Here is a 16,323-nt window from a genome sequence, read left to right as displayed (position 1 = left end):
TATTACTATAAGATAGGAGACATGATGCAACAACTCTGGTGTAGTCTTTAGTGCATCAAAGTTGCTTAATCAGATTAAAAGTTCTATTTATTCCAATATTTATATCAAAAAGGCATGTTTCTTTGCAGCTTTAAGAACTTCAGAGCAGTAGATGCCTTATGATTGACTGCTTGGAGAAACAAATTCTATAAATTTAGAGTTAACAGGCTACTGAAAGTTGCTTACAAGTTCTGTGTGTTTTAGATGATTGTAAAGAAATTCTGGGTTGCACAAACATTTGTGGAAAATCCATGAATTTCCAATAAAACATCTGTACAGTTAAAAGATACAGCTGTGTTTACCTTGCCATCTATCAAGTTTATCCACAGTAAGTTAAAAAATCCATTTGCCAGCTATACTGTCCAATTATTAACCTATTGTGATTCACTTTAACTTCAGTGTAATGAAGGTCAATCATTATGGAGTTATGAACATGTTAGCCATAAATATTACATAGGCAACATTTTTTATATGGGCTTGGTGAACTTTGGGTTTAAGGCACAACAACAAACTGTTATACACATCTAAAAATTTAACACTTGTGAAATGAGTTTGTCAAGAAAAAAAACTGAGTTTGACCTGAACTTTTCAGTGGTAGAACAATAACTACTCTCTCACTTGAACCACCACACCCTTAGATTCTGTTTCTCACCTGATTGACATGTAATTGATGCCGATGTGTAGGACTGACAGGGAGCCTGAAACGCAGTTGTGCCTTCTCAGCACACAGTATGTGGAATCCCATACTCTCTTCAATGCATTCTGTGGCCTATTGGAAGATGCTGGAAAGAAAAACAAAGCATTATATTCTTATAAAGTCCTAGATATTACAATTTCTCTGATCATAGTAAAACAAACCTATTTCATAAAATTCATCATGAATGAAGGAAAACGCAACATCCCTTACTAACTAAATGCAAATTTTACACAAGATTTACTGAAGGAGCATTGCATTCTTAATTCCAGCTTCTCTATATACGATGCCATTCAGGATAAATGGGGATTTTAATGACAATTACTTTATTGAATTGGTTCATATTTCTATTTTTTTTTTTTTTGCACATCTGAACCTATCCACAGATCACCTGGTCTTTCTGTACTTTTCCTTCATATATTAATGTAATAATGGGACAGACAAACTTGGTTTCAAAAAGGCAGCAGATACATTTGTTCAAGGACTGAAATTAAGTACAACTGAGGCATCAGTACTTTAACTTTCTTTTCACTGTCTGCTACTTCATATAAACACCTTTTTACTCCACTACATTTATTTGCTAAGTTTTCAGAATCCGATGAAAAAAGAAATTACACTACAAGCCTAATCATAAGACTTAGAGAGAGAAGTGTTACCCAACCTTTTTGAGCCACGGCACATATTTTACATTAGAAAAATCACAAGCCACACCACCAAACAAAAATGTCACAAAAAGCATATTCATTGAAATATAATGAAAATCTAGCCTCAATTTACTTCGCTATTACCTGCGGCGTTGTCTCACTCACAGCACAACTATGTACTTTAGTATTTAGCGCGATACCGCCCTCTAGTGGAAGAGCATGTAATTGTTCTGGCTGTCACTACACGCCGCTCGCTTAGAGTACCAATCAGGTGAAATTGGAAAATCTTCCACGGCACATTTATGTGCCGCAGCAAAGTGGTTGGGAAACACTGGTATACAGTATTATTTTCTAATGTAATCCACACTAAACTTGGCTAAACGACGAGTCTTTGTGATCTGCGTGTACACCATCCCGTGGAATACTCTACATCGCCACCAATGCAACACTGCTGAAACTACTGGTTTTACTGGACAAGTAAAAGCTACTGTCCTAACCTTAATCATCGTTAGTTGGTGAGCGCTGATATTGACGCTGCTTTTTAAAAAATATTTTAACCGGGACCGGAAAAAGCAACGACCAGCACCGGCTAAAAACTGTACGCTGCTAAACTGCCCGAATAATTTATACATCGGTTTGCTAACAAGACTTATAACGCCTCAATACATAAATCACGTGGGTGACGTCCCTTTTTTTTTAAGTCAATTTCCATCTAGAACTTAGCTAACATTAGATATATTGGTTAATTTAAATGCAAATTACATTTACCTCAATTAGCCTACCGTGGTAAGGTATCTTACATTAATGGAGCAGGTAAAACTAGAGGAGCTCCTTCATATACCAGACTGCGCATCCAATAGGGGATAACGTACAAGTGAAATTATTTTCCTAGATTAAGCAGGTTTAAATTTTTAGCCTGATAGTGAACACGCTCAAACAAAGCAAAAGTGTAACAGGCGGCTACCTACACTTGAAAGGTTTCTTGCTAGCATAGGTTGACTAACGTGCTACATTACCTAGTATACACGTAAACATTTGGAGCGAAGTATTTGCGCACCGCATACGTACAGAACGCAGAACATTAAATATTTATATTTCTATTTTCTTTACAATTTCTTAATGCTACCCACCTGCATAACAGATCACGCGCCATCATCCATCTTGAAATCCCAAACTTTCCACACCTGCAGCAGAGACCAACTACATAAATTAAGACTGTAAAGAATTTTCAAACTTTTCGACAAGGCCCCTCAGCTCCTACAGTCTATACTAACAAGCATTTTACTCCATAATCACATTACAGCTTCTCAAAAAAAGAACAGACCTGCTAGAAACCCATACCACATGTCAGTTACCAAATTCAAGCAAACGGCCTATTCATTCACAGCACCTGTCTTAAGAAGGAAATCCTCGCCTAGTGATGAGCACGTGAGACCCAGCTGCCTTCTGATTGGACAATTTGACTCTGCCCTGTGATTGGATTGTCATTGTCCAATCCGATTCAGGTGTGAAAACAGAATTCGTACCATTCACAATTCGTAGCCTGCTTGTAACTTGAGTTGTATGTGCAATTTGCTGCCTTTCTGTGACAGCACAGTACACACAGTGTCTTTGTGTAGCATAATTAGTTTACAGATTTTATTGATAGTTTCCAAAATGTTTTTTACAAGTACAAACCTTTTCTACACATGCTCAAAATGTTTTTACTAGCTGAAAGTCTCTGTGACCATGTATTAAGCCCACACAGTTCCCACTGCAGTAAGTTAAACAGTGATGTGATATTAAAGCCTGTGTCATATGTCATTACTGTGCTGATAATACTTGTACCATAAGTAAAACTGAAACACTCCCTTAGTGACAAACTATATCTGTGTGTGACTTTCTGAGGTAATAAATGTCTTCCAGAGCGAAAATAACAATACATATATTATTTTATTTGCATGTTACATGGTGATAAACACAACAGTACCATTAAGATTCAGTGTGTTCAAAGCTATCTCCCAAAAAGGTTACTTGCCCCAACATATCAAGTCACATTCAAATACAGAACATTAAATTCAAACAACTTTATTCTGTGTTGACATTTTCTCATATACCTTTACTACATATACTTTTTTTAGAAACTGAATGCTTTTACATCAGAGGTCTTATGCCATAATACAGTAAAAAAAAAATCAAAAAAGGGACATTGCTTTGTCATAATCCATGACTGAATCTTAATTTCCCATGACAAAGGTAAGGGAAGCAAAAAGTGATAGTTAACATTTGCTGTTTAAAATTTTAAGTGTGGTGTTGTATAAACATGATTTTATGGATTTGCGGACTTTACAACATTCTACTGTAGAAATATCATACTGTATATACACACAGAGGAGGAAAAGAACAAAAAAAGACAACTTGAAATGGGGTTACCACTGTAACCATAGCTCAATAGAAAGTAGAAAGTTAGCTGTTTGGCCAACTCACTGTGTAATTCATGCCTCATGAATGTAACCTTTTCGGGTAGCTTAATAGTAATAAACTGAATCAGATGAATACACAAGCACACATACATAAGCCAGTTTTGTACAGTGATGCGATGGTGATGTTTTGAGGCAATGCTCAATAATAAACTAGAAAGCTTTATCTACAGTCTTCAGTAGATATTCAGGCCTGTCTACAAGGGGTTGGTGCTGTGTCCATAGCTGGCTGTTGGTCTCTATGAGCAATGGAAAGACTGTTTTTTCTGCTTTATGGAAAAGACAGAGCTACATGGCTTCTACATCAGTGGTCTTAGTACATTAGTCAGTGCTTGTTGGCTGGTTTTAACCTGCATGGACACATCTAGACATCCACAGTGGCAAGGTTTGCCTTATGAAAATCACCTTAATTGAACAAGTATGAATTGTTTAAACAATGGCAGTCAATTTATTATCTAGCCACTTTACTATCCACTCCCTCAAGCCATTTTCCTACCCATCATGAATCCTAAGCAGGTTAAAATAAATGCTGAGCACAATTTAGAAGTATCTGACCCTGCTTTGATAGTCTGTCGGGGTCTCCTCTGACAAAAAACAAAACAACAACAATAAAAGAACACATTTTAGTTTATCTGCATCTGCTCAAAGCTAGCATTGCTCTGCCCTGAGTTTTTTGTTTTTTTAAATTTATTTTTAATGTGGCACACACTGAGACAGACAGACCTCCTGGAGTAGACATAGCACAGACCACTCTCATGCCAGCTGATCATGAACTACAGTATGTCACCACAGCTTTCATGTTATACACTTGTTTTTACAGTAAGACAAACTAACATCCTCGAGTATGAGCTAGCCAGAGGCTAAAAAGCAGTAGAGAGAGAGAGAGCCAGCAGAAATTCCAATGTAGAAAAAATCAAACTCAAACTACAGGAGTCACAGGGGTCAAATGAAGGTGGATATACCAGAGTTAAAAAATAATTAAAGAATGAATGAATTAAAAGCATGTTTAAGAAGGTGAAGCATCAAAACAAGCAGCTTTCTTATCACTTCTCAGGAATCTGAACGTAAGCTATTGTTTGTTATGATAAAATGTATTAAATGCTTCATTTTGACAAAAACCATGGCCAGTCTCTCTACAGTTTTACCCACATGATAATTAAACTGGATCAGATAGCATCGCCGACACTACAATGTCACACAGCCACGGCCTCAGAAGCATTTATAAGAAAAACACCGGGAACAAATTTTTTAATGTATGATAACAAGGAATACATTAATTTGATGTGAGTTACAGTACAGATTTGCATGTGATTTACAGTACTAGTACTATCTCACCTTGGTTATTAGAATAGTGGCGACATGAACACACATCTGGTCAAGGAGCTGAGCTGGGCACTGGAGTCCTCAAGTTAGTCGCCTTACAGCAAGTCAAAATAAATGCCAAAAAAGGAAGCTAATACTGTGAGTAAGCAGTTCTCATCACAAAACTAACGATGATTGAGCTGTTTCCCGAAAGAACTGCACTGTCTGAAAGATCTTGTAGGTTTTACAAAATATTGATAGATGCAATATTCATGTTTTCATAAAGAAAAGAAATAAATTTAGTGATCAAGAAACTTGCTATAAAACATGTAACATAATGGTATTATTTTATTAAAGAGGGCCATGAGCACAGTGACCTTTAAGGCCATTTGGCAGAATAAGCATTCAGTATTAATTTGTTCACATATTGTATTCCTGGAACATGGAAGAGCATTACAAGCTGAGTATAATATTCCATTCCCTATTACATCATGTAAACCAACCCTTGTATCATCTCAAGAATACATACAATAATAACTGCACAAACTATGTTCTTGTTACACTAGACCGTGTTTTTAAAACATCATTCTCTAATGGGCTTCAATGTACATGATAGAGCAGAGTTGCCATTTCAAAAGATCTACAAGTTATTCATCCTCAGCAAGTTGCTATCCTATTCAGAGACATGGACAGATTAAAATTTGCCTGTTAATATACTTATAAGGATATTGGACAACTAAAATGAATGAGATAAAGACAGAAAAATAACCTCAATATCAATATATTATGGATTTCTCTGTATCATTTCATATTAAAACACACATACTTCTTTGAAAGAGAAAAACTAAAAAGTAAGTCATTCACTGGTGTCATACATTTTTATCCCAATTCCAGCAGTATAGGACAATGACTCTAAAACTCATAAACTAAAAGCAAACTAGGTAAATGTGGTGCAGCCTGCTGTGGAACACTGACAAACTGCACAGTATGGTTGGTGGCTGTCAAACAAGCAACATACACTGCAACAATTTCCTCGGCTCCATGTCGATACAGTGGCAGAACAAGTTGTCTTATCATAGAGAAATACAAAATTTACTATGTACAGTACACATCATCATAACCTACTGCGTTTCTTTAAGTAAGAGTCCTGCCGCAAAGAAAAGAGGAATTCTTTTGGAATAAAGGCGAGTGGTTGCAAAGCCACTGAATGAGGATGTAGATATCCATCACCACATAAACTAATTCCCCCAGTTTATACTCTGCATGGTTTAAGTCAGTAGGATCAGGTCGATTCTGCTCACTGCATCCTCGATTTTTGGGCCTGATGGTAAAAACCCAAGTGACTACTGCATGTAGAAACAATATGTGTGATTGAAGAGACACCGGACTAGCGCTATATGTTTCAGTCTAGTAGCATCAAATTGTGGTTGTACAGACTTTAATATCAAGCTCTAATCTCATTACAGAATGAGCTGCAGTATTTTCCCTTTGATTCCTGTACTGTGTGTTAGTTTAAAATTTATATGTATACAGTATTTGGCAGATAGTTTGCAGGTTGCTCATTAATGCAATGGTTAAACACTTAGTTAAAACTACACTTTAACATAATGCCTTTATGGGAGTAAGAATAAAAAATACACCTTACTGTATGTCCTCAGTACCAATTGTTGGCATCCCTGTGAATGGGTTGCTTTAATTTCCATGAAGACAGAGATACAACAAATCCCAAATTGGATCCAGACCCCAAAGACTAGATATAGCAGAAAAAAGAGCACTGTTTGCTTGTTCTGTCATTCTTTTCACTTTTTTGTTCCTATAACATTTTACTCATAACCCCTCGCTATTCGTAATATCTGTAAGCATTGTTCGAGAGCACATAAGGTTTATGATGCAAACAGTCTGTGGGGGTAAAGTTGGTAATAAGGTAGCAATAAGGATGTTGGTGACTTGGAGAGAAGGAGAAGTAAAAGGAAGGAAGGCTAGGAGGGGTAGAGGAGGAAGAGGAGAACAGTGGTATTAACACTTGAAGACAAGGCAGGCGAAGGATGCCAGCAGGAGCCACAGTGATTGAGATACACAGGCGGAGCCGTTGGTATCTCGACCTGTCCCGGGTCCTAGAAAAACAGAGCAAGAGTTTTCATGTCACTACCGGGGAGCTTATTCAGACAAACCCACCACCTTGAAAATTACTGCTGTGATTTTGATTTTAACATGAAAAAGGATGACACATATTTGCATATCCACCATTTTGAGTGTCTTGTTCACTGACCCAGAAAATATAACAACCAATTTGCTTGATAGAATAGTAATACCACTAACATATTAAACATTCTGGTGTTATAAATTGTATACATATTTATTTCCACTTCCTCTGAGTCAGTAAATACATAAAATGTTAAGTGTCATGCTTAAATGACTGAGTTGTAGCCTGTTCAAAGAAGTGAGTGACTACAGGCCTAGGGAAGTGTTTGGAGATATCTGATGGCCATGTTGTGCTACTGATTCCGGTGCTGCTCTGAAGCTCAAACCCAATTCATCTTTCAGAGAGCAATGAGTTGATTTAAACGGTGGAAATGTGCACTGCAACTTAAAATAAATACGCAGTTGAAGAAATACATTTTCAACAAATTGATAGTATGTTAACCAAAATACAGCCAAATACAAAAACACGCTGAGAAAACAGGAACGCTGCCCAAAACACAATCAAATATAGAAATATTATGAGCTGTATGTATATGGTGGAAAACTATGGAAGCTTATCCAAGACAGGTTATTTGATGTTATGGTTTGTGGCTCCTGAAGATACTCAAATCAACTGGTAGAGATGTTTAGGTGAACCTCAGAGGCCATATCAGATATTTTACAATCACAATGTGTCAAATGACAGTGTGAAAACAATGTGACAGTGTGAAAACTCATACTGATACACCTATCACTATGATGAATCACGTGAATTTGCTGCTCTGCTTGTCTGTACAACACTCACACTCAGTGTGTAGCTGACTGTGTTGTTGGCTATGTTCAGGCAGAGAGATACCTGGCTGAGGGTAGGATTAAGGTTAGGTTGAGCTTAGGGCAAGAGGAAATACATATTGATGAGGAAACTGACTTCAGTAGAACACTAGTCAGTAAATGTACTGTTTTGGTTCACATTTATTGCTCTTATAACATTGTTTTCAGCTGAAGCAGGAAGCTGTTTTCAGCAAAACAACTCCAAAATTGAACTGTAAACTACTTTCAGCATCAAACAGACACAGTTACAGTAACTGTCTGATGAACAGCAGCTAAAGAGTCAGACGTTTCTCTCAACATCTTCTCTTCTTGGTGGATAGTACAGTGGAAATCAAAAACAGACCCAAAAGGAATCTGAATATATTGCCTTGTGGCCAGAGGTGCAATTCCAAATGAAAGCTACTGTTGCTTAATAAATGCTGCATATACACAATTGTTAATAACTTTCTATATCAACCTAAAAGGTGATGATACTGTATGTCAGTGCTGTGCTCACATCTTGTTTCTGCTGCCCCATAGTGGGCACACAAAACCACTGCAGGTTTAATTTAATCTTTCCAAAAGCTTTTAAGTGTTGGCAGAGGCAGTACAACACCTTTTCCATCTGCATTTATCTGTTCATGTTAAATATACGGTCATTAGTCTATTGTTTATGATGCTGCTGTTTGTATGCCAAATTGAGATGCAGTGGAAACCACGTCCAGCTGGCTAAAACCAGCTCAGCTTTTGGAGTGCACTCATGGAAAACACTTTCTGTAAAATTAATGATTGGGGTGGGGCCAGGAGTGCAAAATGCTTCAAAACTCGATCCCACAGAATAATTTCAGAGGGTTTCTATAGCAATACCACAGAGATTCAAGAAGCATTTTGCATTTTGTGATTCAGTAAAACAACAACAAAACTTTGTTGGATTTCTGAATGATATAAAAATCTATATTTTAATTTTCTATATTTCTGATAGAAAAATTATTGAAATAGAACTGCTTAATGTGAAAGAGGGCAGTCAATGCCAAAATCCAGGAGAATCATCACTGAGCTCTGCAGCTCTAAACATAAATACTCATTATGAGCATACAACAGCTCTGATAAGTCCCCTTTATGCTAACTGGTCAAAAGTGGCAGATGAAGTTACTAAGCTGCTGCTAGATATTCAAATACACATATGTGAGTCGGAATATTAGAGCTGTAGTGAGCTACACTGATGGAAACAAAAAATCCATTCATCCATCTACTGTATCTTATACACATGATTGTATTTGTCAATGTGCTAAAAACTTTTTTGTCTGCCTTGTAGGAATCAAAAATCAATTATGCAACAAGAATTTCCATAAACACTGCAAACAATAACAAGCTGATGGTTATGACACTAAAAATCGTATTCAAAAATTACTGCCTTCGATTTTTTTTTTTACTATTGACTATTATGACTCATTTGATCAAACCCACAAGTCTGTTAGAAGCTATTATGGAGTCAAAAAGACCCTCTTGTAGTTATTTATGTTTCTGGCCATTCTGGTATTATTTTGAATTGGAAATTACACTGTGTTAACAAAGTTACAAGCAAAGAAAAGCTTCAGTTTCACCTATTTTCCACCGAGCTGAATGGAGAGTTATTGCAACTATGATGATAAACACCCATTTCTCTACACTCTTCTGCCTTCTGGTGTCACATTTGATCATCTGAGAACATACAGTATTTAGCAAGTAACATAGCCCCTTGAGTTTACTTAAAACACCTGTACCTTACTTCACCCACAGATCAGGTGTCACCTTCCCTCTTAATCCATGTCCGTGGATTTTCACGAGGACTTGGTTAAATTACTCTCATGCAGAGCTCAGTACAGTATTAGTCATATGATTAAAAATTACTGCACAAAAGGTTTTACTTTTCATGACAGATTCAAATTGTTCAGCTCTTACAGTGAACTGCAGTTTCCTCCCTGCTGATTTTAAATTACTGAATGGGAAATTAGGTTAACAGAATTAACACTTCAAAGTCATCTCACCTTGAAACTCACAATGATTTGAAAGGTGGATTGTTCAAATGTAGCACAGATGTAATACTATAACCTTTCCGTGCCATTTAAAATACTTCCACTGTGATTCTGTGTATTTGTAACCAAACAATAATAAACTGTGAACTGAAGCAACTCACTATAGAGGAAGAGGCTGGCATTCTGGATGCCCAGTCGATTTGAGGCCACACAGGTGTAGTTTCCATAATCCTCTTCGGTGACATTGGCAATCATGAGAAGAGTGGTACTGCCATGAATTTGGATATTGATTCCCTGGGCATTGGACAACCTGCAGAGGAGAAACTGAGATCATTTAAAGTAATTTGCAAAGTAATAAAAATTAGCGCCCTTTATGCCAGAAGAGAATAAGTGACATTTTGGGCAAAACAAATAAATAAAATAAAATAAATGCCCTTTCTGTGAGGATAAGTAAGGAACTTCACCAGAGCTTAATTAACTAACAAAATATCCTTTTTTGAACCACAAAAAATGGACTTTTGAATTTTTCTGTAAAATTAGTCACTTATTGCCTATAAATAGGCTTAATCAACCTAGTGTTCAAACTATAACATGGCTTTCAGGGGACCTCACTTTTCCCCACTTTTTCATGGTTAGACTAAATGATTTAGCTTTTAAAATCCTTATTCCTATTGATAAGATTATGAATAATAAGAATAAAAAAACAGATGTAAAGCAACCAGTGGTGTGCGTATTTCAGCACCATGGAGGCAAGCAGGACAAATGAGGAGAGAGATGGGGAGAGACCATTTTACTATGTACACCTTTCCTGAGTGTTATGGTTCATACATTGGTTACCTTTTTTATTTTCTGTTTTACAAATATGACAAGGAAAACCAAGTCCTTGCATGTGCCACAAAGAGAGGACTGACTGTGACATTTAAAATTTAAGCTACCTTGTTTTCCTATGCACAAAGCGACTTCTCGCTACACGTGGAAGGCTGACACTGACGTACTATAAAAGACATCAATACTGTTTGTTAACAAAAATCAGCATACCTTCATACAATCCATACAATCTCAAAAATGGACAAAACAACAATTTAAGAGACCTGTTTTTACAGTACAAAAGCAAAGGTCTTCAGAGGCATTCATTATGTTTCATACCAAGTTACACTTTTGTACTGGCAATCACTTTGGAACAACAGGGGTCAGTGTCATGTCAATGAACTTTCTCAGTGTAGGCGTTGTGATTTTTAAGAGGGGAGATAAGCCTTTCTCACTTTGGACCATTTCTGTATTAGCAGTTTGACGCAACAAGCAGCAACCTTTGAATTATGTGGGTGAGAAAAGAAAACATGATGCAGTTTTCAATGTGACTGTCCAAGCTGCACAGCACTGTTTTCATTTAGGTCTGCAGAAATGTAAGAACTAGTAAACATGTCAAAACACAAATTAAACATTGCTTAGGAAATTGTTCTGTAGCAATATTTACTGTACAACCTGTACATTTCTTTTGCTGTAGTTTAACTATTCAAATGTTGTTTTCCTCATTTATCTTGACAGATTAGTGTCCTGTCTTTTGTTTCTTGCCTTCAGACAATTAGTATTCTGCCAAAGCCCTAGCCTGGACCTCTGGGAGCTTTAATGACCTCCCAGTGTCTGACAATCAATTATGCCAAACCTGAACCCCTTTCACTGCAAATTAATCAATACAGTTTGCTGACTCAGACTGTGTACCTTGCTGATGAACAGTTCCTTACAGCATCACAACCAAATGAACCTCTTTTAATAACACAGCACATAGACTGGCTGGCTTCTGCTTGTTCCAGGTTGACTGAGTCCATTTGTATCATGAATGAGGTGAAGTTCATTTAAGGTGCCTCAACTTAATCCTGCTTAAGGCTGGATAATGTGGTAATCGGACTTTGAGTGGGAGAACGGGAAGTTTATGCTGACACATACTTGGCTGATAGAGAGTATTAACATAAAAAGGAAAACGCACATCATGGCACAGCATAATTTGGCTCGCTGGGGAGTGACAGACTTGATAAAGTGCTGAGGTCCTTCCCATAGGGAGGCTCTGTGAACAGTGGCAATGTGTGTGTTTGTGCCTGAAAGCGAGAAAGCCAGAGAGACCTAAGGAAGGGCAAGTGCCCCGGCAGTGTCCGCACTCCATCTAAAAGCAAACCACCCTCCAATGATAAAGCCAGCAGCAGATATATTCTCCAGTGTGTCCTACATAAGAAGTGGCTACACTATTAAAAGGCCTGCCTGTCCACAGAGCAAGCAGAGAGACCCAGATCATGAGCAGTACTACAGGGAGCTGAAAGCAAACAGCAATTTTTTACTACACACAGCACATGATTGTAATGCAGAAGCAGGGGAATAAAGTGACCTAAGCAGGTCAAAAGAGAGAACATTCTATTGTTTGCACAGTAAATGATTTACATTGGCTTAATTTGCAAAGAGACTGGGAGTACAACTGCCCAGCAGCAAAACAAAAGAGAACAGGAAGCTAAATGTCTATAGCCTCTGATGTGCATCATCTTTTCTTTTGACATGTATCAAGCTCCTGTTCATTTTAATTTTCAATATGTTGGTACACCCTGATCTGAAGCCCACGACTTCTCTTGCTTTTGACTTCAAGTTCATCCTTATACCTGCCTGTGCCTCTGCCAGCTTATTCATCTGGCATTACAGACTAGAATACGCTATCAGAGAGGCTGGCAGAATATGTGCATGTCTACCTTTCTTAAGGAAAGTTTTTAAGTGCTTTTCTCATTAGTGTACCATAGAGTACTTGAAGTCCTTTCTCACAGGCAGAGGGCACCAGTGCTCTACTGAGTATCTTTTGTGATTGTTTCTTGATGCACAGAACCAGTCTGCCACATTAAACCCTATACAGAAATGATTTGACCCCTCTATTTGGCTGAGGGCATACAGCGTGTGCACGCTGGCCTGCACTTGCAGGCCGGCAAAGATGAAAGACTAGAGCAAATCATCAAATGGACAGATTTGATTCTGTAGCGTGTGGGAGCATCTAAAGTAGGTTATCACTGCCAGAGAAAGTGACAGGCCTGTTATGATTCAAGGCCGATGATAAATGAAATCAAGTGGAGAGTCCTGCTGAGACTTGTAACCCAGAGATGATTGAAAACGGTCCAGCGGCTGTGACAGCCATGTACCAGCTGACAAAACAACAAATATATCTGTCTGTCACGTTACCTGACAGCCACTCTTTGGATATTCTCATCTTATAAACATGGACGGACTGATTTACTGCACAAAGCACAGCAAGGACAGCCTAATTCAAAATATGCTTTTGTTGATAGACTGAAGTACTGTAATAAATTAAGGAATTCATAAAATCTACTGCATAAAACTGGCCAATATTTTCCCTATGTTCAGTAAGATTTGTAGCTTCGCCTTTAGGATTAACATTAAAGAATCCTTTGATTTAGAGTATGAACCAAATTCCAGCATGTACTGTACATGTCAGTGAGAAGAAACAATATGAGCAGGGAGGGTCCTGACAGCCAGTTATCAGTTATGAACTACTTAAGATCATGATGGATAAGTTGGCTAACTGGGTCTCTAAATGCTAAAGAGATTTTCACATCCTGTTGAAGTCAGAGATGCTATGAAGTTACATGAATCTATGTTTCACAGCATAGGTTACTGTATGTTTGATCAGCTGAGGAGATGAATGTTTTCATGTGGATATTAAGACTGACAGAAGATGGACATGACAAATGAGATCTGCAGCCCAGTTTGTGTTCACCAGCTTGTGCCAGGTAGTTTAGAGTGTTTATTCCTTCAGTTTGGTTTGTTTGGGCAGGTGGGAGTAATGCTTTCTGAACTTGGCACTAAATAGCTAGACAACAAGTGTGCGTCTCATTACAATGATTCTGTTTGGCTTTTCCTTTTAATATGCTTTTGACGAGGTAGTAACATACTGCATATGAATCACAGCTGAGCTGACAAAGGCCCTCTGAGTCCCTGGTGAGTGAAGCTCCAGTGCTAAAAGCTGCTGATTCGGTCAGTGACATTGACGTTTCAGCATAGTCAGTCCACTTTGAAGTGGCCTGGGACCTGCCGCCTTAGACTCAACTTTCAGCACAACATTGTGCGTAGGCATCAAGTGTATATTTAACATTCTAAAACAAGTAAGGTGGAAACATTAAAATGAAAGCTAGAAACTGTTTTCAACCAGTTTGTGATACAGCTGATAAAATCTGCAAGCACAAGTTGTTGTTTCAGCTGGAAGGAAACATTCTGGATGAGATAAACAATGCACTGTTTCAAGGGGAGAATTCTGAGTGGCAAATGTGGCACTGTTATTGTCAGCTGCGTATGTGCCATGAGAAAATCGAAGGCTTGATAGCAACCATAAATAAATGCAGATTGCAGGTTTTCCACTGATAACCTCTGTGCTGATGAGGTGATTATGAAGGAAACAAGCACCGGAGCAAGACCCCAGATTAACAATGAGGTAAATAAGACACATAATACTCCAGTGCATTAGCTTTGATTCTTGGGGAAGGGGACAATAAAATTAACTAGCCAAGCAAGGATAAATGGTATTATTATGCTGCATTAACATCATCATCCAAGGAGAAAGTGCAATAACACTTTCCACTGGCACGGAGTGAAAGGGGGCCATGAACAAGCATATCGCCAAAATCCTCCAGGGGAGAAAACAACTGAGATACATGGAGACTGGAAACAACAGATAATGCAAAACTATTTCAACAACCATAAATCTTTCTTCTCAAGCACTGGTGTGATAGGCCTATTACTTTAGAGACCATATCTGTGATAACACTTTTGACACTCCCCCAGCCTTCAGTGAACTTTTACTGTTGTAGTTTGGGTGCGAGTGAAATTGCGGCTCATGACGCTCCGCATGTGCAGTGTCCTTATTATTAGCTTTTTCCATTCAAGCCCCTCCACTATTCTGATACTGACTCAGAGGGTGAGCTTGCTGCAGAACAGGGAATCTCTCGGGCTATTAAATGACAAGTGTTGAAATGAAGGGACGGGATTGTCACTGTCTTTGAATGTCATTACACTTCGATCCTTTTCAAGTGTTTTCCTCATTAATGCATGACACTTAAATTGATAGCTTTCCGATGAATATCTGTGTCTGGTCACACAATGTGCAAATCAGCTGGAGACAGTACAGTGCAAGAAGCCTGATTTCCATTTCAGTGGAATTACTTGTGTTATGAGAAAAGGGGTACTGAGATTTACAGTGATTACAGTTTATCTGTTGCATACAGGAAAATATCTGCTCCACTGTATAGTCTCCTTTTTTCTCTTTTTAAAAGAATATCACAGAATCTACAGATGTCTCACACAGTAATGTTCAATTAACAATGGAATCACAGCCTAGTGGCTGATTAAATGATTAGTCATTATCAAACTACACAGACAATGTCATCAAATTGTCATTGGGCTGTTATAACAGGGCCACTGTGGGGGCAGATTTGACAGAGAGATCAAATAGATCCATTATAACAACTGAGTAAAATGATATGGGGCATGTCTGGCACAGAGGATAACATGATGAAGCTGGTGCCACATATGGGAGATGAGGGGTAATCATCTCAGGAGAAAGCATGCACTGCAGAAAGCTTTTCCCAAAAAGGACTGTTAGTTGAAAAACCACAGGTAGAATGTCACGCTGTTGTATGAAGACAGCTCATGTTCACCACAGAGCTGTCTATACAGAACAGAGTTTAATATGATTTTTAATTTAAAAAGCATTATTGTGCCTTAATTGTACTCATAACAGTAAAGTCTCTTTGCAGCTGCCATGGTCATGTCTAAGTAAATTAAATGTAAGTCTCATTATTTTTCCTCAATTTGAGCAGTTATGGCAGCAGCATAAATCATCTTTGGTCCTTCCCTCAAGGCAAGTCAGGTCAAGTCATGTAAAGGGTAATTCTGCAGTTTTTAATTACATACATGTCATCAGCAGCACTTTATAGCTGTAATTAATTATCAGTCATCACAAATCAGTGTTTCAATATAGGCCCCACCAAAATAAATCAAAGAAACTATATTATCAGGTCAAGTGCTAACATGTTATAAAAACCCTCCCAGGCTGTTGGGATGCATGTACTATTACTGCATGTAGCAGGAGCAGGGATGTAGTAGGAGCTTTTCAAAGTGGATTTTCTTTATGAGTCTGC

At 38.0% G+C, this 16,323-nt stretch overlaps 1 protein-coding gene and 1 long non-coding RNA gene across 5 annotated transcripts in view; both read right to left on the bottom strand.

Moving 5' to 3' along the window:
* The window catches only part of LOC109951730 (uncharacterized), a 3,690-nt gene extending 893 nt beyond the window's left edge, over positions 1-2,797 (bottom strand). For 2 of the 4 annotated variants that reach the window (XR_002273655.1, XR_002273659.1), the window contains exons 1-2: positions 2,508-2,760; positions 692-821 (exon numbers count right to left, since the gene is read on the bottom strand). This is a non-coding gene — a long non-coding RNA (uncharacterized LOC109951730). The other 2 variants (XR_002273657.1, XR_002273656.1) reach the window with 2 other exon arrangements.
* A 631-nt stretch (positions 2,798-3,428) lies between these two features.
* Positions 3,429-16,323, bottom strand: part of lsamp (limbic system associated membrane protein) — a 199,151-nt gene continuing 186,256 nt past the window's right edge. The window contains exons 7-8 of the mRNA XM_020586364.1: positions 10,306-10,454; positions 3,429-7,252 (exon numbers count right to left, since the gene is read on the bottom strand). Of these exons, the coding sequence (XP_020442020.1) occupies positions 7,155-7,252; positions 10,306-10,454 (247 nt within the window). The 3' untranslated portion in view covers positions 3,429-7,154. The remainder of the gene's footprint in view (positions 7,253-10,305; positions 10,455-16,323) is intronic.

The sequence above is a fragment of the Monopterus albus genome, unplaced genomic scaffold, assembly GCF_001952655.1.
Source record: "Monopterus albus unplaced genomic scaffold, M_albus_1.0 scaffold8.1, whole genome shotgun sequence".
NCBI classification, from domain to species: domain Eukaryota; kingdom Metazoa; phylum Chordata; class Actinopteri; order Synbranchiformes; family Synbranchidae; genus Monopterus; species Monopterus albus.
This window is presented reverse-complemented; position numbering and strand designations above follow the sequence as displayed.